Source organism: Aplidium turbinatum, chromosome 9, assembly GCF_918807975.1.
Source record: "Aplidium turbinatum chromosome 9, kaAplTurb1.1, whole genome shotgun sequence".
Lineage (NCBI taxonomy): Eukaryota > Metazoa > Chordata > Ascidiacea > Aplousobranchia > Polyclinidae > Aplidium > Aplidium turbinatum.
In genome coordinates, this window is record NC_137480.1 from 22,085,261 (window position 1) to 22,108,550 (window position 23,290).

General features: G+C 37.1%; 1 protein-coding gene across 1 annotated transcript; it reads right to left on the reverse strand.

Moving 5' to 3' along the window:
• Positions 1 to 3,078: 3,078 nt before the first annotated feature.
• Positions 3,079 to 11,921, reverse strand: LOC145777620 (SCO-spondin-like). The gene is made up of 13 exons (XM_082589053.1): positions 11,772 to 11,921; positions 9,749 to 10,942; positions 9,364 to 9,449; positions 9,005 to 9,149; positions 8,704 to 8,834; positions 7,937 to 8,176; positions 6,672 to 6,794; positions 6,252 to 6,377; positions 5,697 to 5,819; positions 4,889 to 5,011; positions 4,292 to 4,414; positions 3,765 to 3,887; positions 3,079 to 3,299 (listed from the first exon to the last, which is right to left on the reverse strand). Exons 1-13 carry the CDS (start codon positions 11,837 to 11,839, stop codon positions 3,277 to 3,279), a joined length of 2,628 nt encoding a protein of 875 aa, XP_082445179.1. The 5' UTR covers positions 11,840 to 11,921; the 3' UTR covers positions 3,079 to 3,276.
• Positions 11,922 to 23,290: the final 11,369 nt, after the last annotated feature.

The following is a 23,290-nucleotide window of genomic DNA, read 5'->3' on the forward strand; positions in this document are numbered from 1 at the left end:
ATCTGGAAAGCAGCGAAATGTGGAAAGCAGTCGCAATTCTAAGGGCATTGTTCGAACACACACAACATTGTAATTAAAACTCCACAATCCTATTTTACGCTTTTGCGGCAAAGCAACGCCTCGGGGTAGGATTAGAACGAATGTCCTAAAACGAAATATTGGATAATTGGATCACACAGCGGGAGAAAAACTTCCCACGACAATTAACTGCTGTAATGTAGGCAGTTTCATGAAAATGTCTAGCCACCTGGGACAAAATGCTTATTGTGAAGGGCAGGAAGGTAGAAAAAAGACCAGGTTAGGTTTAAAAAATTCGCAAAGAATAAAAACTAAAAGTCAAGAAATTTCACATTTCTAGCATATTTTCTTCTGTGAAATATTTCACTATTAGAGTGGGGCGTCCTCATTTGACCCCGTGTCGTATTAAGATAGGGTTAAATCATCTCCTACAAAAAATTGAAATGAAAAACGGATATGGATGGTTGTGACTTTCCTGCTGTTGAAAACCATGCTGAAAATATAATTCTTACAAAGTGGAACTCCCTGCCAAATTCGTTTGAAACTATGAATAGATTTGCGGTAGCTCTGTTAATGTTGTTTGGTTCTTCATCTTCGTGCGAAACTTTATTTTCGCACATGAATTCTATACAATCAAGCACACGGAATCGTTTCAGCTCAGATATAAGTGCTGCATGTGTGAAGCTAAAAACTACCGATTACCAACCAAGGATAATAAGACTTGCAGAGAAGATGCAGCAGCAAGTTTCGCATCAACATGTAATTAAATGTATGACCCACTTTTGCTTTTTCAAGGATTAAAGTCTCTTTTGTGACCCATGCACTAAAAAAGGTTCGCCATCCCTGAACTACAACATAGTGGTCCAAGATTGGGATCATGAAGGGCCGCATTAAGGTTTGAAGAAAATTTTACGGACGCATGAAAAAATGATTTTCAGCTTGTCTGTGACTCAAAAATGGTGATTTTTAAGTCACAAACTAAGTTTATGGTTCTTGCTTTTAGTTATGATCTCATTCTCTGCTAAATTCTGTATTCTAGTCGACCAACGTAAGTATAAGCATCTAGGATTTCATCATCCATTGTGTGTCAGCGTTTCGGTTTTCAGTCGCTTCATAAGTGAGAAAATTGCTTTTGCAATTGTATATAGCCTATGTAGGCTACAATCCAACATGGAACACATTTTCGGTGCAAACTCTTTTAAATTGAACTCCTTCGGAATGGACGTAAGCTGCAAGCACAGCATACATTGTAATTTGCCATGTTTTTTTTTGCAAAAATACCTTTTCCCCTAAATAGAATAAATTCTTTGTTTTTCTTTGACACCCACATTATTAATAAAATACTTCACTTGACTAAATAAATAGTTTTGCTGCTGACTTCCCTCACAGCAAAGAATGTCGGCTGATCGTTGAAGAACGGTCGCGAACGTCGCGGTCGGCATTTCGTCGCAAAACAACTATTTGTCAACTAACATTATTTCTTTAGCTGAACAAACAATTAATAAAAAAGTGTAAAACATGTTATAGTTTAGTGATATAAACCACATAATAAATTTTTTTCTCCAAATATGTATTGTAAACATATTGGTTGTTGACACAACGTTGAGCGAATGCTGGGCCAACGTCGCATTTGTCGTCGTTGGCATTTGGTTAGAAGCTTCATGCCACCAAATGTTTATTTTTATATTTCCGGTGAAATAATATTACATAATGGATAGCACGTATTACAATTCTCTGAAATAAATGTTGTTTAAAGATTTTATTTCAACCTACTATATTACATTGTATTATAATCACTGAAATCATATTGAATGAATACTAATAACAATACCGTCTATTAATTTTCATTGCTTATCTAAGTACTGTAAATTAGTTATACTTCGGTAGATGTTCATTGTGATGGCTTTTTTTGCTTTGAACATTAAGTCTGTCAACAAAAAAAACCTTAAGCGTGTAATGTCGATCTGGAATTGCATGCTGGAAGTGATTTTCTGATGTCTATGGATTTATTAATATTCAATTGAACGCTGACAATATGTTCTTATAATCTTTGTAATGTATTGTATTGAGTTTAAATTTAACCGTTGTTATTGTGTTCATAAATGTAGTTGCACTGATGAGAATTTAGTATTCGAAAACTCGTTCTGCAACATTGCTTTGCACGCTCCAATGCCTGATGGTAATTTCTGGTAAGTTTCGTCACGCTTTGAAGCAGTGTATGATCATGTGTTTCGTTTTTCTTTGTTTATTGCATTGATCGGTTAGTGCCTGCTTATTTGCAGACATTTCGGAATAAATACAGTTTGTTTGCAATGACTAAAGAAAAACAACAAATCGAAGAAACGGAAGTCTCCATCTTCCAGCAATCTAAGTAGTCAGACTTGGAATTTCTCAATGTAGAGAGAAAAAAGTCTTCTCTGCATATAATAAATGGTTGTTGACCATTTTTCAACATTTTTCCACCATTTTTCAACGTTTTTTGACGTTTCAACGTCTGTTGACGTTTCAACGATGTTTACCTATAAGGGCAACGTCTTGTTGACGTTGCCTTAAAAAGATAGATAATTTTACGCTGGCGGATAATAGCCTACTGTTTTTAGGCATCACTGCGTCATCATTCAACTAAGCGGTAATCTTACTGCGTTTTGTTGACTCTGATTCTTGCTACTTATTTCATTTCGTCGGTATGATTTGGTGTTGTGCCATTTGTTGCAGTACTTGGTTGTGTTTACCTGATTTAGACCCCTTGATAAAGTCAGTCGTGCTGGCTGACGAAATGTCGGTAATAAAAACTAGGCATCATCGTAAATATCAGGAGGTGACCTAGCAACCTATACTCACCAGAAGAACGCAGGTCACTTTATTTATCAAACGCCCGGTGAACAATTTTATTCCGTGTTTAGCTATTGTAGATATTATGTTAAGCAGCAATAATTAATTCGTCGTCGTCGTCGTCTGAGTTTCTGGGGCCGAGGGTCTATCCTTTTACCACCCCAGATTCACGATGTTCCCGGACTACACTGGAAGGCTGCTAGAGAGCAGCCAGTCTTCAGTTTAAGCAGCAATAATTAATTCATAATTATGGTGTAGTCTTTTTATTGATGATTTGAAATAAATACCATGCAATCAAGCAGAATCAACAATTGATGTTAGAGAAATACATTATACTGTACAGCAATGCTTTGTTATACAACAATGCGATAATGTTATACAACAATCCTTCTGTGATTATTCCGATAATGATGTGGGAAAACGGGATCATGGAGTTTGTTCCACGGGTTCTAAAAGATTGTTTAAAAATAGCATTTTAAAAATTCAAATAAGTTTAAATAATATGTGTTTTTGTTAGGTATTAATTAAAAACTAAGATAAATAGAACAATCGTAAATAAACCACAAACTATTAGGCACAAAAAAAATTAAATTAAAAGTGCAACAAAAGTGAGCATACAGCTTGTATATGATGATGCGGTGCTATAGATCGATATTATTACTAAAAAACATGTAGATCTAATTAATGGTAAATTGTACATAATGTACAGGTAGACATATTGCAAATAAAAATATTTTTGCTTAGTAACTTTTTCACCGTCTAGCCTATTGCGCATGAAACAATTACATTACCACGCAAATCATAATGTGCACTTGGTTGCGTCTGTAATGCGAGACAAAGTTGTCAGGCGGGTTGTGGCATAAAACACATTTATTATTTGCTCTTCTATTGTTCCATGCATATTGTATACTTACCAATGCATTGCCCATTTACCAGTTTTAGGGACTGCATACAATAGCATACATAACTTCCTTCAGTATTCTCACAGCCCATGAATAAACCAGTGCAGTATAATCCAGTAGCACATTCGTCAATATCTGCATTGCGATTAATATTAGTCATCACTAATACGTTATTATACCACACATAGCACTTTTATAGATTTAATTATCTTTAATAGAATCTGATTCTTTTTCAACAAATGTAGCCTTACGTTGTCGCTGTGGTAGACTTTATTGTCAACAGTTGCTCAAATCACTCATAAGTGTAAGTTACGTTTTTACTTACCAGTGAAGACAATTTATTTCTTAAGGTAATACCTTTTCGTGATAATACTGATAATAATTTATTTTACACCAATTGGGTGCAAAATAGCGTCTGCGTTAACATGTGCCTTACCAAATGTATATAAAATCCACTTATGTTAGAATTGTTTTAACAATGAATTCAACCAAGCATAACCAAAAAAATATGACCAAGGTCTTGCTAGAATTGGTTTCACCTTTGCATGTGTGGCCGTCACCGGTGTATCCTTCATTGCATTTGCAGCTGTACTGTCCTGGCTCGTTGATACACTGCGCCATCTCGTGACAAGTGTCAGTACCTTCCTCACATTCATTTGGATCTGTAAGGGCGTAGTTGTTATTTTATCAAAACAAAGTAGAGCATGCTATAAAATTTTATTTTCATTTAAAAAATCTTAACCTAAGGTACAGAATAAAAGCTGATCAGTTTTCAATAATACAGTTTTTATATTTTTACACAAATAAACTTTTTCCGCTGCATAAATAGGTAAGGCTTTTTGGTGAGTTGCAGCATTTTTAAAACATTAGTCATAACTTTTGCTTGAACGTACAGTATGAGACAAAAACCCTTGCTACCTAAACAATGATGCATTGACTTTGACTGCTCGCTTGCAAGTTCTGCTTTACAAAACATCACACACTTAAAGATGAAATGATATTAAAACAGCTCTTTACATACTTTCGTGATCTGCGATCTTACGACTGATGTGAACTATATAGGTATAGAATAAAAGTACACTATTGTCATCTTCTGATATACAGAAAAACTCCAATCATGTTCAATAGTTACTTGCCTATGCATTGTCCATCAACCAGTGTCAGTGACTGTTGACAATAGCAAACATGGCCTCCGTAAGTGTTTTCACAGCCCATGAACGGTCCATTGCAATACTGTCCGCTCTCACACTCGTCTATGTCTGTAAAAAAATAGTTTTTTTTTCAATATTTTTACCGATAAATAGAACCAAAGTGGTACCGTAAACTTATATTATAAACAAACTCATTCATGAGGTACTAAAATAACACATTATTTCAAGTTGTAGTTGTAAGTTGTAAAAGTTGCTAGTTGTAAAATAGCTAGTAAATCGATACACCATGAAAAAGTTGTTACATGGTCAAAGTTATTAAAACAGAAAGAGTCCGCCAAGTCACTTCAACCCATATTTCAGTCATTCGAGAGTTAAGCATTTTAAGGTTGTTTCTGTTAAACTGTAATACATTGTCACTTTTTCAGAGTAAAAAACTCCACAAATTATATTGTTTCCTCTTGTTCTTTATTCTTTCCTCGACTCTTTGTCACTCAAATCACTCTTCTTCGTAGCTCTCTTTTCTTCACAACCTTCTTCAGTTTTCCATGAACACCCCTCTGTCAGTGATTACAGTGTTGAGCAATATCGTTTTGTGACGGCCATTTCCTCCACTGACCAAACCAAGAATGATATCGTTTTCCTGTGATCTGTTTCTCACTATGTGGCCAAAATGTAAATGTTTCTGCTTGACAATTGCTATTGTATTTTTGATGTATTGATAATTGTGTTATTTGCAAACAAAATCAATAACAAATAAGCACAGGAGTGCATTATCTTTTTGCAGCAAGTATACCTTCGCAAGCAACCCCATCACCGGTGAAACCTTCCATGCAAGTACAACGATAACTTCCAAGTGTACTTTTACAACTTGCCATTTCGTGGCAATTATCCATTCCTTTTTCACATAGGTCGGTTTCTGTAGAAATAACAAGAGAGTATTAACATACACTCTGATCTACTGTATAAACAACACTATTTCTAACAATTGCATGGTTTATCCACTCACGCTCGACGCGAATAATATTTTTAAGCAACCATGCACGTTTTCTACGTTAGTATCAAATCAACATTTTACTAATACAGCTACTTTTGGTCGCTATTTCTGAATTACTGTATTGAAAACACATTCTCAATTGGCCTTTTATTTATTTTAATAAATCCTTACTTCTATCTCGGCTCCATTTATTTTTTTATTTGCGATTATGAAGTTTCAATCAGTCAATCTAGAAGTCAAAATAATTAAGTAAATGAAAACGTCAATTCTGATTTAAATTAAAGAAGTTGCAACTTATTTAAAAATATTAAAATAAGATTCCACATTTAATAAATCTAAGCACCACATCTGCACCTAAGCAACTTCCATCAACCAGCACACGAGATTCTTGGCAGAAACAAATAAAACTTCCCGGAGTATTTTCGCAAGCCATGAATGGAGCACTGCAGACATTATCATCAGCCTCACATTCATTTATATCTGCAAGTGTTTATACAACTTAGGTTTTTAAATGGAAAAAATACTTCATTGTGTTATTACAGTAAGTTTTCAGTATGATTTTGCATTCATTTGTTAATCATACTGTATGATAAAAGATCTAAGATTTTTAAGATTGTCATTCAGCAACAAACAAAGCTATTCAGTAGCAATGCAGATCCATCAGCTTTTACCAACAAAATTCTTCCGCTTTTGCAACCTGATAATTTTTTAATTTGCTATGAATAAATGACAGTTTAAACAAAACTTAAATACAACAAAAAAATTGCAATGCACCTTCACAGAAGAACCCATCTCCATAATAACCTTCTTTACACACGCAACCGTAACCTCCAGACTCGTTAACACAGTCAGAATACTCGTGGCAATCATGTGTGTTACTTTCGCATTCGTCTTTATCTGAGGCAAAAATACATATCAACGTTATGTCGGTGGGAGTTTGCTAAAAAAATAAAAACAAAGTTTTGAATCCGGTTAGTTGATCCATTGTAAGATTTTTCAATTTACTTTGGATACACTGAGGTCACCTGTTCATTTCATGAAACACATAAAGTATTAGTTAAGATTACACTTTTGATATTACACAATTTATTTGAAGAAGCATAGCCTACAGTAGACCGAGGAAATGTGAATTGTTGCAAAAATATATATAAAGTCAATTCGGAAGTGTGTAAGAGATTCGTTACCGTTGGATATATCTAGTCTTGCATCTCATATCACGTGTCGAGATAGTTTTGCTTTAGTTTAAGTTGATCGTTTTGTTTTAAATGATTCACTTGAGAAAAATACGCCACGGAAAAGAATTTGTGACAAAAATACACCATTAAATTTAGCTGCAAGTAACATTGAGCCCGTGTGAGGTAGTTAATAACATGATGTTAGAGAATCCATTCTGTTTCAATGCATGGAAATATACGTAATTGATTGGAAGGACATCCTGCGGACGTGCATTCGCATTGTTGATGATTTTCCAGTTTAGCTTTCATAATGTTATTCGTGATACTATCATACGATGTGTCACTTTCGTGTCCCATTCATCGTGACAGACAGTGCAGGACTGATTCAAACTAAACGCGGAAGTTCCGCTTGTATGTAGCATGTTTACACTAAAAATTAACAAGTCAGCATTTGGCATCAGATTTCTTCGCGCGTTTGTTCTGTTATGCTGCAAGAAACTAACTTGTTTAAATCAAACACTTCTGAAACTGTACGTAGTGTGAATTTGCACTTTAGTCGGGTCACAATTAGTTCAACAGTGCAGACAGCGATGCGTTTTTTTTTTTCAAAACTGGATTTTTGTGATTTGGCGGAAAACCGGGTGCAATTGCAATATACTGCATTCGTTTTAAAATTTGTAAGGCTGTAAATAAACTCACGTTTAGATAAGTTCCTATGTTGTTTTAGCACAATTCGTGGATTTGATCATACACTTTATAGATGACAAAAACAACATAATAATCTGGGTTTCTGTCCCATTGACGCGTTTTTTGTTGTGTAAATATTGCTTTAACTTTATGAATCTTTCTCTTGCAAAAGTTTACCTTCTTCACAACATGTTCCTGACCATCTGGAACTACACATGCAACCTTTGTCTCTGTCCAATTTGCCTCCATTTAAGCAAATTCTATTACAGGGTTGTATTTCCTCAGTGTTTTCTGGACATGGAGTTCCGTTGCATTGTGGACGAATAGCAACAGAACGTGTGCGCTTTTGAACGCCATCAGAACCACAACTTGAAGAACATTTAGCCCAATCTCCCCACTTGGTCATTTCGCAGCTCACTGAAATATGAAATGATATGAAAGTCACGTTTAAGCTTTGAGTCTATTTGCTTGTAAAAATTTTAGCTAAGTGTTGTGATAGACTAGACAGAAAAGCAAAAATCGTTTTTGCTAAAATGTAAAAGCATAAATCATTCAAAGCGTTGTAGGCTATATTTAGAACATCTTTTGTATTTTTCAATTTTTTTATTTTTAAATTTTGGTATTAAAGAACTTGCTTGCTCCATAGTTTATAATTCTATTCAATTTATTTGTAAAATAAAAACCAATACCGTATTTCCAACTTTTTACAGTATGTTAGAAGGAAGTGATCATGTGCCTTTTGTAGACTACATGAAACCCAAAACTTTCATTTATATTTTCTTTTTCAGTATAACTCAATATGAAATAAACATGCAATAAAAATAGCAATAACTATCGCACGCAGATAAGAATCTAATGTCAGTGGCCAAATACCATCGGCTCATGTGTTAGAAATTATATTTTATATTTTCTTCATTTATTTGCAATTTATGTTGTTGACAAACCTGGACAGCAGCCATCATTGCATATCCGTTCTTCTACGAGGTCTGCTCCACAATTGTTCCCTCCACACAAAGGTTCTCTTACAACCGTACGGCTTTTGCTTTGAATTCCGATTCCGCATGTTTCGCTACAGCTATGCAAATAAAATTGTAAAACAAGTGTCAGCTACGTTTCGTCGTTCCTTAGTGGAATTTGTACACAAGATACTCTTTGACAAAGTTTGAACTTACAAGTTTACACATCCAGTTAAAAATGATGCAGTGGAATTAAAGATTGAATACCATAAAAAGGCTTTGTTCTTACCTTTCCCAATCCGACCATTCTGAATATCCACAGTCTACAGGACAACAAACATCATTGCAAATTCTTTCCTCTGCGAAGTTGCCACTGCATAATTTTCCACCGCATGTTTGAGGAGTAAAAATTTCCCTTTCACGAGTTTGTGAGCCTGGTGACAAATCAAATTTGAGGTTTTTAAGTCGGGAATTTATTTGTTTGCGAAGTGCATCAAATGTGTATCAATAAAATACTAATGTTTTGTAATCGTTTAAAAAACGCTCTATTTAAGATTTGTTGAAAAATTGTCGCAGCAAATTTAAAAATGTTAGGTGACAAAAAGTTAGGTTATTTAGTAAAATACTCAATTATTTAAATGATCGGACCTTTCTCACAGGATTTCGTGCAAGCCGTCCACAAACTCCAGTCATCCCAAATACAATCCACGGCACAGCAGTTCTCATTGCAATTTCTGAAAATTAGAAAATTTGAGTAGAAAACTCTGTAAAATTACTCTATTGTTTTTGCAACAGTTTAAAGCAGCTCAGATTATAAAAAAAAATATTTACAGTACAAATTCCATAAAGATATAACGTTTATCAAGCTTTTTTTTCATTGAACTAATTTTAAAATATCTTTCGAAAGTGTTTATACTCCAGAAACATTCAATGATATTTAAAATTAAAACTAACCTTCTGGTACAGCGGCAAACCTATTTTTACTCAGCATATTTAAAAATTCAAGATAATAAGAACAAAATATTTGCATCACCTTGTTTGGATGTCATCTCCTTGGCACTTTTCTCCACCGTATTGTTCCATAACATCAATGCTTCTTGTTCGCATTTCTGTTCCTCCACCGCAAGTCACAGTACACTCTCCCCATTCGTTCCAATCCGACCACAAACAATCAATGGGACAGTTATGTTCGTTGCATTTTTCTGCTTCTTTGCTTTCTCCAAGGCATTCAGATCCGCCGCAAACTGCATTGGAATTTATGCTCCTAGTCCTTTCCTTTGTTCCACCTCCACAAGATGCAGAGCAAGATGTAAAGTCACTCCAAGATCCCCAGCGACAATCGACAGGACAACATCCAGCATTGCAATCACGTGAATCAAATGAAAATCCGGGACACGGATCTCCTCCACATTCTTCGTAGACGGCAATAGATCGTGTCCGATTTTCGGTTCCTGCTCCACATGTACGAGTACAAGGTCCATATTCACTCCATGAACCCCATGAACAGTCAACTTTACAACATTCAGGATTGCATGGTTTTGTTTCACTATCTACTCCGGAGCATGCAGCACCTCCGCAGCTTTGTTCAACATCCACAATTCGCTCTCTAGTCTGGGTTCCTCCACCACAAGATACAGAACATTCATCATATTCATTCCAAGCTGTCCAGTGACAATCTACTGGACAGCATTCTGTGTTGCATTTTTGCTCGTCAGTGGTTGAGCCCATGCAAGGGGCGCCACCGCAAACCGCTTGCTGCTCAATTTGTCTTTTTCTAAATTGACTGCCTCCACCGCACGTAACCGGGCATGGATTGTAGTTAGTCCATGAACCCCATTGACAGTCGATAATGCAGCAATCTGTGTTACAAGGAATTGTACCAAATCTGTCGTCATCAGAACAGGGAGTTCCTCCACATTTATGTGGAACAACAACCTCTCTCATTCTGCTTTGCATTCCACCACCGCAAGTTTGAGAACAGCCACCAATTGCTTCCCAAGATCCCAGCTGACAATTGACTGGACAGCAACGTAGGTTACATGCTTGGGAAGAACTTGATGGGCCGGAGCAACCTGCGCCTCCACAACTTGCATGTCTAGCAATCCCCCTACTCCTGGTTTGCGTTCCCGGACCGCAGGAAGCAGTGCATGATCCGAAACCTCCCCAAGCAGCCCATTGACAGTTGGAAGCTGAACACGCACGTCGTCTACGTCTCCTTCTTCGCCTCCTTCAAGTAGAATCGAACAAAAAAAATAAAATTTCTAAATAATTGTTTCTAAAAGCAATGTGTAGCATTATTTGCGTGAAAAATAAATAACTTTTAGCGAACAATGTGCTTGTTCATTGCTTCTATCCCTTTACCAGCCCGGGCTGCCTGGTCTTTGTTGAACAAATCTTAAATCAAAACGTCGTCTGAAGTAATAATATCCCACGTATGAGATACAGAACAGGCACTGACGTTTGATAGTCTCGGTGTCTTGTGTCTTTTGAAGTGAGTTATATTATTATGAAAGACCTGGTGCAAATGTTCATCCAAAGTTATAGAATCTGTTGAGCAAAGTCTCTGTGTCTACGTCACTTTTCTATGTTGTAACTCAAGCACGACAATATCAAAAATACTGGTGATATGTTTAGCCGAAAAGTGGCTGATGTTTTTTAAAAGAAATAGCTCTGAAATTAAAACATTTGTTTGCAAATCTGTAGCCGTGTGTAAATAATTTATTCTTAAAGAGATAAATTGCGTGCTCAAAACTTTGTTGGATTGACTTAAAGTAGGCTTACCGGTTTGAGCTTTTAGGTTGAATAGTCTAGCAAATTATGAAATATAACTAGATATATTACACTGTATTGAAAATAAATTCCAAATTTATTTCCTTAATAGCTTAAATTTTAAATTTATCAAAGTCTTTGGTAAATCATGTTACTGAAGCACACTGTACAATATTTTTTAGATTAGTTTCACATATTAAAGCTTGTAAAATTTACTCATTGTAGACAACCAAGAGATTCCGTATAGTTTATCTGATATTTAGTTTTATTGAAATAGATTAACTTACCAAGCTGTAGATGAAGACAACAAGCATAGCAAAAGAACGATGACCAAAAGGAAGGTTAACTTTGACATGTTGCTTGCTTGTTTGTTTCAAAAATTGTCTAAACAAAAGCTAGCTGAAAAAACCTTGTCCTAAATCATATACCTGTGCCTAGTTGTGTCTATGCAAAATAAACTACATTTTTATTTTTTATCAAAAAATACTTCAAGGAAAATGCTTGTTAGAAGCTATACATTTTATACAAAACGAATTAACAAAGTTTAAAGTGAAATAAAATTGCTTTACATAGGTTAATTTCTTTGGTCTGCTTTTTATTTAGTTGGCGAATATTATCGCGGCATTAATTCTTTGCAGAAGCTTCCTTATAAAATGAGCCTATATATTGGTACAGTTGGTTCATTATTTGTAGAATAACCAATCATTTCTTACAATGTAAAAAAATCATGACCAATGTCATACTTGTGCGTGAGTTTTTATGTTGGCTGTGTACGTGAGTTAAGTTGGCATTTGGATAAAGACCACTTTTAAACTTACACGCTTCAAAATGCGTTATGATTCATTAGAAATATCACCATGCGGAGACTTTAATCTGTCAACCTCCTTGACCACGTCTGCGTCAATGGCTTAAATCCTCTGGAAGTACAAAACTGCTTCGACTAAATTTTCAAAGACAAGTAAATGTATTCATGGTGTATTTGCAAGGTCCGATTTAACGTAGACCTACACATAAATGTGTTTTGTCGAAATCTCTTCCTTTATAGCTACTTGCTTCAGCGTCAGTGGTTTAAATCTTCCACTTGCACAAAACTGCTTTCATTAAACACCCAAAGGTATTTTCAAATCCGAATATAAACATTTCTACATTTGATCAACTAATCAATTCAACGTGATCGTAGAGCAATCGAATCAAACTTAAAAATTGTTATCACTTTTCAATCTACCCAAAATTGTTTAGATGCCCTTTTATCGCGATAGCATTGTCAACAAAATGTCGACCCCGTAAACAAGTTCGGTATATAGCAAGATCAAGCAACCACAATTTAAATATTGTTTTACGAATTTTAATAACACCAGTCCACTGTCAAGTAAAGTTTTCATTTACCGTAGTCGAAACGTACTGTATAGTAAGCTATTGTGTAAATTTACAAGTTTAATAATGTCACTGCAAAAGCAAGTGGAAACGTTACCATTAGCAAACCTGCTTTTGTAGTTTAAATCATCCACAAGCATGCACTACTGTTAGGAGAAGGCATTTAAGAAAAAATTAACAATTTTTTGAAGCATTCTACAAACAGAAAACGAGAAAAGATTAAGTTTCAATATGCTTCCACGCGTTGTTCTAAATTAATTTTCTGGTTGAAACGTTTGAAGACAAATTTTTCAATGTTTAGACTAGCAATTTATTACAAACTATTTTAATTTTTTTTAAGTCAATAAAAATAATGTCATACAACTACGCGTTACGTTCTCAAAATCTTTTCACTCAGGAAGAGTTAAACCTTTGATTGAATTTGAGATGTTGCTAATATTTATAATGTCCTGGCACATGACCGAAACTGTTTTGACCAAAGTAACTTTTTTTTTGCCATTTCTATAAAACAAATCAATTGACCAAAGTCTATTGTTTGAAATTCTGTTTCTCCGGAAGTTACAGTAGTTAATCATCGCACGAATGAGAAAGGGTTCTCATTAATGCGGCCTAAACCGCCCGATGTTTGTGAACAATAATGCAAGTTATGCTACCGTTTACTTGTAAGTTTATTGCTGACTAACTTTTTCTTAGCTCTGTTAATTTTTTTTATTATTGAAGTGTTTTTGCAATTTGATTCAGTGTAAGGTGTTTTTGGTTTCAGTAGCCACTACAATTTTGTATAATGAAAGTTTGATTCATGAAGCTAGACTGTATTTTTCCAAAGTCTAGAGGACAGAAATCAAAGTTTTTACTCGGACATCTCATCATCATTTCAAGAAGAGACTGTCCAATAGGGTGGGACGTCGGAAACAGATCGCTTAGCAACTCGAGTTTCTTAGGAGGTTTGTCGAGTAAATGGCGAAATCGAAAACCATTTTTTAATTGAACGCCAGGAAGACGGCGCACAACTAGGACCTAATCGGTAAATCACCCCATTCCAGGGATATTGACAGGGTTGCCATAACGTCCTTATTTCTAAGATTTGTCCTTATTTTGAAGAACTCTATCTTAGAAAATATTACTGTCCTTATTGCTAGGAAATGTCCTACTTTTTGACTTGAGTCCTTATTTTGTCTTATTTTCAACAATTAGTGAATAAACTTAGTGGAATGACAGCCAAATCCCTACTACAGTAAAAGTAAACCTAGACCTGAGTTGTCTTGAGATGCACAAAGTATTTTTTTACGAACAATGAGTTGCTGGAACACATTGTTTCTGGCAAACAATATGGCATGTGATATATAATGGCTCGTATAAATGCTGAGGTTTGTTCAAAAACGTTTGTTTTACTTTGTATGAAAATTTAATTTTTCTGTTGTCCTTATTTTGGGGTTCATGTCGATGGCAACCCTAGATATTGCAGTGGCGTATATTCAGAGTTTGTGTGCCGCACACCCATCAAACATGGTTGATTCATCAATCATCATACAGTTAAACATGCAAGTAGGCTACTTGGTAGCCTATATAAATGGTGAAGGCAGGGTATACAAGTAGCCTAAGTACTTGGTAGCCTATATAAAAGGTGATGGCAGGGTATACAAGTAAGTAGGCTTCTTGGTAGCCTATATAAAAGGTGAAGGTTTGGTATGCAAGTAAGTAGGCTACTTGGTGATGATGAAGGCGTATACAAGTACGATAGCCTAAGATGATGAAGGCGTATACAAGTAGCCTAAGTACTTGGTAGCCTACATAAAAGGTGATGGCAGGGTATGCAAGTAAGTAGGCTACTTGGTAGCCTATATAAAAGGTGAAGGCATGGTATGAGCATTGCAGGTAAGGTAGATATAAAAGTGAAGGCAAGGTAATATGGACTACTCACAGTACTCAGGTATCAGGTATATATTAGTGCTCAGAGAAGGCAAACAGGTAGGGTATTGGCCTACTGACTGAAGCAAGTATAATTGGGTTCTGTTTCAGTGAAAAGTTTATTCACAATAGTGGAGGGAAATTTAAAACAAAATTCGCAATTTATTACAGGTATTCAGTACAGTAATTCGTAGTGGTGGCGGTAGCCTACGTCGAATTTTACATTGATTGATTGAATACAAGTAATCAGTAGGCTACCGGTGGCAGTTTACCAATTAATTGCAGTTAATTGGTCTGCAATAGTTATAACATGGCCGCATATACTCGATCTGCTGATCCGGTGTTCGGCTTTGCCAAAGAAATGAATGAACTGGTTCTTCCCACCAGTGGTGACGTTCTCCGATATTGCGCCCAAGTGAAAGAACAATACAAAATCATGAAGAAGAAGGACACCGGAGATTGCAAGAAGGAAATGGGGCTGCGCGAAATGGCGGAAGCAGTGGCGACTAAGATAACAAGCATCTACAATTTCGCCACAGTGGCGATCATTACGCGTGAGGGAGTGATCAAGAAGATTCTGAAGCAATGGGCCATGGTTAAGATGAAGAATAAAATCCCCACGGCGAGAAAGACGGCTGAATGGAAAGCTTCAATGAAGGCCAGTCTTTGCCTCGACACTCTTTTCGACGTCGTTGACGACAAATCGCTGCATTCACGCGAGGTTGATTTTGTTAAAGACCAACGCGGAGCACGCATTGGTTTCATTGGAAACGTCGATTGGAAGGCGGAAAAATCTGAGAAGAAGAGGGACGAGCGGAAGGAGCAATTGCTTTTGAGAGAGAAGCGAGAAAAAGAGCGGGAAGAACGCGAAGAATGTACTCAAGACTCGGATGACGACAATACAGAAGAAACTCCTAGAAGGCGCTTCTCTTCAGAGTGCTCGATCGGCAGAGAAGAAATCGAAGAAGAGCAGGAGCGATGTACTTTCGATCTTCGTACAGTTGCGCGTGAGGCGGAAAGGTATGGAATTTCGAGTAGAGCAGCAGCTGCCCTCGCCACCGCAACATTACTGGACACAAAAGATGATTTCAATCGGATGATGGTAGTGGATAAAAACAAGCTCGTTCGTGCACGAAAACGGCTTCGTTTAGAGATGAATCACTTTGCTTCAATTTCGCTCGGCACAATAGTTGAAGGCCTTTACTTTGACGGCAGAAAGGATAAAGCCCTTACATTGAATGGCATAACTGGCTATCGTCAAAAATCAATCGAAGACCACTACGTGATGCTGAAATACCCAGGAGGTGAATATATCGACCACGTTTCCATTCAAGGGCGTTCAACTGGAAACAACATTGCCAAAACGATGTTGGCTGCTCTTGAAGTCAAGGGAATTGACGTGAAAGGCATTCAGGTCGTTGGCTGCGACGGAACTGCCGTCAATACAGGTAAGCACACAGGAGCCATCACCAGCATTGAGCAACATATCGGGAGTGCGGTACAATGGTCGATTTGCCAGTTTCACCTCAACGAACTCCCGCTTCGGCATCTCTTCGGCGAGTTGGACGGGAAATCATCAGGACCGCAAACCTTCAAAGGATTTATCGGCCGTGTCGTCGCTAATGATAAGTACAAAATGGGAGAATTTGCAGTCGTCGAGTTCGAGAAGATAAAATCCAACCTGACAGAAGTCGATGAGGTGATGGATATTAGCGGCGATCAAAAGTATCTGCTCGATATCGTGTTGGTCATCGAGGGAAGTCTGCCTCCAGAAAGCATTCGATTCCGTGATCCAGGAAAACAGGGTCATGCACGATGGCTTACTCTCGCTTCAAGGATATGCCGACTTTATATCTCGGAGCCAGAACCAACAGAGGCGCTGATAGAAATGACGAAGTACATCGTTAAAGTTTACGCTCCCATGTGGTTTACTATCAAGCGAAACAATAAGATTCACTTCGCTGCTCGGTCTTTCCTTCGGTTGGTTAAGCTGACTCGCTATCTGACAGGCCAATTAAAAAAAGTCGTCGACAGTTGCCTACAGACAAACGCCTTCGCTGCGCATCCGGAGAATGTAGTGTTGGCTCTTCTGCATGACGAGTCTAAGCCAATGCGTAAGCTCGCAGTTCATCGGATCCAGAAAGCAAGGGACGATTACACGGGTGGGATACGTCGTTTCGAAATTCCCAAAATAAACTTTGAGTACACAGACTTGACAACAAACTCGTTGCTCCGGTGGAGCGAGCAGAAGCTCACTGAGCCACCAATTTTACGCGATTTCAGCATCCAACAGCTCACAAAGCTTTTCGTCGAGACCGATTTTCCTACATCGATTGACAGTTTTCCGTGCTGCACACAAGCAGTTGAGCGCGCAATCAAACTCGTCACCGAAGTGAGCGATGAAGTCATCGGCCATGACCGCAGACATGAACTCATTCTGACGCGAACTGCTGCTCGCTCACAGCGTTCACGTTTTGAGTCAAAGAAAGATTACGTTCTGTGATTGTTTTTGACTGTGTTTACGTCGTTTTGTGTATTTTTTACTTTTTTAATTACCGCACTTTTTATTTTTTTTTGGAAAAAAAAACGTTTTTTATTGTATTTAGGTGATATTGATTTTTTTGTGCGGCGTCTTCCCGCCGCCCGATCTAAAAAAAATTTTTAGATTAATTGTTTGTGACCTAAGCCTCCTATCTGAGCCGAGTTGCTAAGTGATTTGACAAAAAAAGTGCATTGACGGCCCACCCTACTGTCCAATTAACCAAACACAAAATTTGCCATAATTCAAAGCAAAGCCTATTCGTTTGTAGGTATGATTGATTAGTAGACAAGGCATGATTATGAATTATGAATGAGTTTTTCTTGCTGTCCCCTTACAATCTTGCAGCACGATCTTTCCCTTGGTCTTTCGGAGATTCCAAAAAAGAATATAAAAAAAAGAAATTTAAAATTAACACAAGTCTTGTTAAAGTTTGAGTCGTTGCCTGTCATTAAAAAATAGATTTTTTACGCATTGTGCAGCTGCATTAATTTAATTTTGCTATTTCAACCGCATTCTCTGCTAGATGAGAAAGCTTAAGAGAATTACCTCATGCAAAATAAATCTTTATGGAAATTGATACGAAAGGATACGTTTTGACAACATGTAGTTGATGCTTCCGGTAATAAAGAGATTGGCGATTAAATTGCATTAAAAGAATGTTGTAATGATTTTGTTAATATTAAAAACAAGTGATTCATTGGAGTATTTCCAAAACGCATTAATCTTAATTCTTAACATATTTGCATATTAATAATCTTTTTCCCAAAATTTAAATAATTAACAGTTCTGGGGCCATAAACGAATTAACTCGTGCAATTGTGATGTAATTTAACGTTACATGACGTCACAATGCCCCAAAAATCCTGAAAAAAAAAACGATTTTTAACCTATTTCCCCGTCGAATTCTTAAAATTAAATTGAAATCAAAACACCCCAACCCGTGTGAAAAAAACTTGAAGTTCAGAAATGAATTCTAAGTCCAAACAGATCCTTCTGGGCAGTCCATGATGATACCATAGATGACTAACTAATAGATATGCAACTCAGCAATCGTGGAAATATTGTCACGCTCGACTAACTTTACGAACACAATCAAGGTTGCCAGCTTGGCTAGCGTATCTATGGTAGGCTATTATTGTACGGTTTGGGTTTGGCGAGGCGAGTGGCGGTTTTTGAGCTCCTTTGGAATATTTTGTTTGGCTTGGCTATATTTCAAGTTTTCACAGAATAGCCTACTATGAAAAATCAAGACAATAATCTTCCTTCACGTAGCCTATGCAACTTCTGTTTCATGATCGTTGGAACTATCATTTAAAGTGCCCCTGACAGGTTGGACCCAAGTATAGTAACTTTTCTAAGCATTTCCTAGCGAAGAATTATGCTTAGCGAACTTTTTAATCTTAACCTCGAAGCTCGACTGGTTAGGGCGAAATTTATACAAAACGACTGCTTCGCAGCGCCACCACTGGCGAAACTCCATATTTCACTGCTCTGGGACGACTTTGGTGTTGTTACGTCATCCTGGGTGGGCGTCGTTAGCGACCGATAAAGCAAATGCTTTCTAGATGTAAGTGGTGGATCACAGTTTGGTCGGAGTTGGTACAAGCGGTTGCTTTTTTCAAAGATTTATTGTTTTTTGCAGTTTAATAAAACTGTACTGGATACGTTCCTACAAAACCTAAAATATACTTGAAGTGAAAAATGAAGAAATCGTACGAATTATCATTCATATTTAATTCATCATCATTCATCACTATTCATAAATAAATAAAAGTTCTCTCTCTCTCTCTCATAATGTGCCTTCAGTTGGCCATTAAAATCCGGTGTAACGGCCATCTGGACTTGGAAAATTGTTTCGGATTCGCCAAACAATGCATGACGGCAGCACAATCCGATTGTTGCTTCCGAGAGCATCATCTTGTAGTATCCACTTCAATACATGCCTGTAAGCGACTAATTACTGATACTGCCTGCAAGGAAATAAAATCACTTCTTTTAGTGTGCATTCTTTAGCGTTTAGGGTATTTTTAGCCTAATGTAACATCCTTACTGTTTTGATAGGTCTCCGTTTTCTCCTTTCGGTTTATTGCTTTTTCTCCAGTTCTTCCTGCTCCTCATAAAAAAATACCCAGAACTGCAGGATGTAAGTGTGCCTCAAAATCGGTCAAATTGGTAACACAGCTAGATGCGTCTTTCTTGTCTTTCTTCAAAAGTTGTTTCGTCTGTGGCACTTCATGGAAACATAGGCTACACATTGCTTGGGCATAGACTCGCACTTGTGGCAAACGCACCACCTAGAGTTCCTAGCACGCCACTCATTGCTGGGAAGATCCAAATCGGGTTGGTGGTGTTAGGTTGGTGTAGACCAACAGAGCCCCACACATTGACGTTTTGCAGTAGTCGTACTCGTACTACACCTATCCAAGTCACCACAGAGAAAGAATGTATCCTTCCCACCCATGGTGACGTCACAGCGGTGTTTCCGTTTTTATTTTTGCAATTGAATTAGTACCGGATTCGCCGAAAGTGAACGAAAGTTTACAAGCGTGTAACTTAGTAGCCTGTTGATATTTACGATTGGCTGGTCAGGGAAGTTTGTTAGTGTCATCACTTTGGTATCTTAGGTAAATTTAGCGAATTTATTTTCCTGTCAGAGGCACTTTAAGCTTATTTTCAGTGTCTCATTAAAAATCGTTGTAGGCAGTTTACAAACCTGAGACAGAGGGGCGCCGGAACGATTTTTGACTGGGGGAAGGGAGATTATGAAGAAAAGGCACTTTTGTTGCTGAAAGGCCAATTTCTTTTAAAGTTTATAGGCCTAGTATGAGATATAGCGATATGATATATATATAATAATATATATAAAAAAAACAATGAAAACTATTAATACTACAAAAAGTGCTCAATGCCAAGCAAAAAGGCAAAGCAGAGCGAATTAAATCAAATGTAGTTATTACTATCTGAAGCCTTTACAAATTGTTTCACCTAACGGATCATCAGAAGGTCTTATTCAAATAGAATCTATTTGAATTCTATTTGAATAAGACCTTCTGATGATCCGTTAGGTGAAACAATTAGTAAAGGCTTCAGATAGTAATAACTACATTTGATTTAATAATATATATATATATAATGATATAGATATAGCGATAATGCTGGGCAACTCGTTAATCGTTTTCCCGCTATTAGCCATGAAAGTCGAAATGTGAGAGAGATGAAGATGAATGATTGAAATAGCTTGAACAAGAATAAACGAAAGATAAATTTCACATTCATAGCATCACAATCTGCTGCAAAGTATAAAATGTGTCCACGGGATAATTTGTGTAGGCCTACTGTATAGGCTCTATAATTAGGCTAAAAGCGAATACTGTAGCAGAAGTTGTAAGCCTATATTGCAAAATGTGCAGTAACTTGTAAACATGACTTTAAAAGGGCACCATTGCCCCCCATCCAGAGAACATTTGAGGGCAAGGGGCATCCGACCCCTGCTTCCGGCGCCCCTGCTGAGATAGCTTCATCAGCATCACGTATCCAACCTCCAAACCAAGACGATTTTAATGTTTGGTACGCACCGTAACTAGGCTACCAAATGCTATAGCACAGCTTTCGGTAGCCTGCAGTAACTTTCATTTTGGTAACACTCAGTAGATTAATTGAATAAAACTTCAGCTTCTCCTGGAACTACAGCTCTAAAGAAGGTCTTTACCTACTTTGACGGAAAGCTCTCGTTCCCCGTTCTGTTTCCAGCAAAAACACCACCAACCGGATAAAGACATTTGCTTGAAACAGCTACTGTGCAGCCAAAACATGTCTTCAACCAAAATTCTATTGTACGTTAATCCTGTATAGCTGTTACAACGACAAGTCTAACACACTTTCATCAACACATATATATTTTTCTGTATACTTTTCGTTTTCACTGTTGCCTGCTGCGACGTTTTCAATAATAATATGTCACAAAATTATCTTTCATTCAAGTGTAATTAAAAATAGTGATTGTGTAAATGATTTTGTGGTTTGCTTAAGTGCTGCTGTCCAACTTTGGTAAGATGTCAACCATTGTGGTTAACTCCACACTATGGTTCATCCACCAGAGGATGAAGCAATTGCAGCATGATGTAATCATAAAGTTGGTGGTGGATTACTATTACTCCTGAAGAAATCGAAGTGAGCAGAGACTTGGTTTATGAAAATTTCCCTGAAGATGCCAGACCAAAGCAACTTCTCAGGAAAAAAATATTTAAAGGGAGTAGTCAACTGGAAAAGGCTGTCAGAGACATTATTGCTATTTTCCATGAAATGTCTGTTTCTGAAAAAGTCTCATCCCCCACATTTGTGACAGCTGACACAAACTTCCCTTCTCTGGACATTACCAACATTGATGCTACTTCTATGGCTAGTGACATTCTGGCACTAAAAAAGGAGATCAATAAAATGAAGGAAGACAAACTTGTTGATGCTGCTGTTATAAAAGAAGTTCAATTGGCTCTTTCTGATATTAAACTGTTTATGTCTAGCAGAGATGCAAAATTAATCCAATCTGATAGTTATTCATTAGGAGCAATGTCCCCAATGATGGGAAACAAGGTCATTAAGCCTAATTACTCTGAAGTAGTGGCCTCAAGACCTAGTGATACAGCCTCGACCTCTAACACAGACTGTTCTGTAAATATTGAAGGATCAAACGCATCCCATAACTACTCAGGTCCTATGCAAACCACCTCTGTAAGAAAACAGGAACATATATTTAACACCTCTACAGATGTCAAATGGCAGACTATAAAAAAGCGTCGAAAACCGAGAGTTGGAAAAAGTGACTCTATTGCATTGAAAGCAATCAACCCCTTTCAGAAACCCTGTAAAGTATTCATTTCTCGCCTAAATCCAGAAACTACAGAAGCAGAAGTAACCAGCTTTGTTACATCTCAATTCAAAAATGCAAGTATTGTGACATCACAAAAGCTTAATACAAAATACAGTTCCTACTCCTCCTTTTGTGTGACTATAATAGGAATAACTTTTAAGCAATCTGTGCATCCTGAAAACTGGCCTGAAGGTGTTTTGGTTAAGAGATTTTTTTTCTCCTGGCAGTGACAACCAAGTAAGTGCAGGTAGGCTACACCTGAAAGTTCTACAGCTGAAAATTCAACGGAAATAATTTGAAAACTGTCTCCTTCAATTGTAGAGGCTTAAAATCCTCAATTAGTGAAGTGCAGCAATTGTGTAATATTTTTGATATTGTCTTACTGCAAGAAACTTGGTTGGCCAAACAAGAACTTGACTATCTTTCTTCAGTAAGTCCAAATCATTCTGGTACTGGTGTTGCCTCAGTTGATCATGAACAAGGCATTCATATTGGCAGGCCATATGGTGGTACTGCAATATTATGGAAGAAAACTTTCGCTGCTTCCCCATTAAAAAAATCATGATGAGTCACTAATTGGATTGAAAATTAACTTAGGAAAATCGGATATTCACATCATTAATATTTATTTACCATACTGTAGTCCTACCAATACAGATGAATATCTACAATATTTGGCTAAAATACAAAGCTTTAGTGAGGAGCTAGATACAACTAACATATGCATTCTGGGAGACTTCAATGCTTCTGAATCCAACTCATTTGGTGCATTGCTATCTGGCTTCTCTCAAGAACATGATTTTCTCATGTCTGATAAGATCCTACTTCCCAGAGATACATTCACTTACTTCAGTGAAGCTCATGGGTCAACCAGTTGGTTAGACCACTGTCTATGTTCTGCGGCTGTTCATCAATCGATAACTAGCATGTCAGTTTTGTATGATTACATCACCTCCGATCATCATCCAATTACTGTGAATTTCATGTGTTCTAATTTACCACAATTACAAAGTGTTGCACCCCCTCCCTCTGATGAGAAATGGATTAACTGGTGCTCAGTAACTGCTTGTCGAAAAAACAAAAAAAAAACAAGTAACTGTTGATCAAAAGTATCA

What these genes read in the sequence shown, in the direction of transcription:
- LOC145777620 (XM_082589053.1), bottom strand. Translation starts at nt 11,839, where the DNA reads ATGTCAAAGTTAACCTTCCTTTTGGTCATCGTTCTTTTGCTATGCTTG. An exon ending in GAATGGTCGGATTGGGAAAG is followed by an intron (nt 8,835 to 9,004) that starts GTAAGAACAAAG and finishes TTATTTGCATAG; the next exon opens with CTGTAGCGAAACATGCGGAA. An exon ending in TGATGGGGTTGCTTGCGAAG is followed by an intron (nt 5,012 to 5,696) that starts GTATACTTGCTG and finishes ATTTTTTTACAG; the next exon opens with ACATAGACGAGTGTGAGAGC.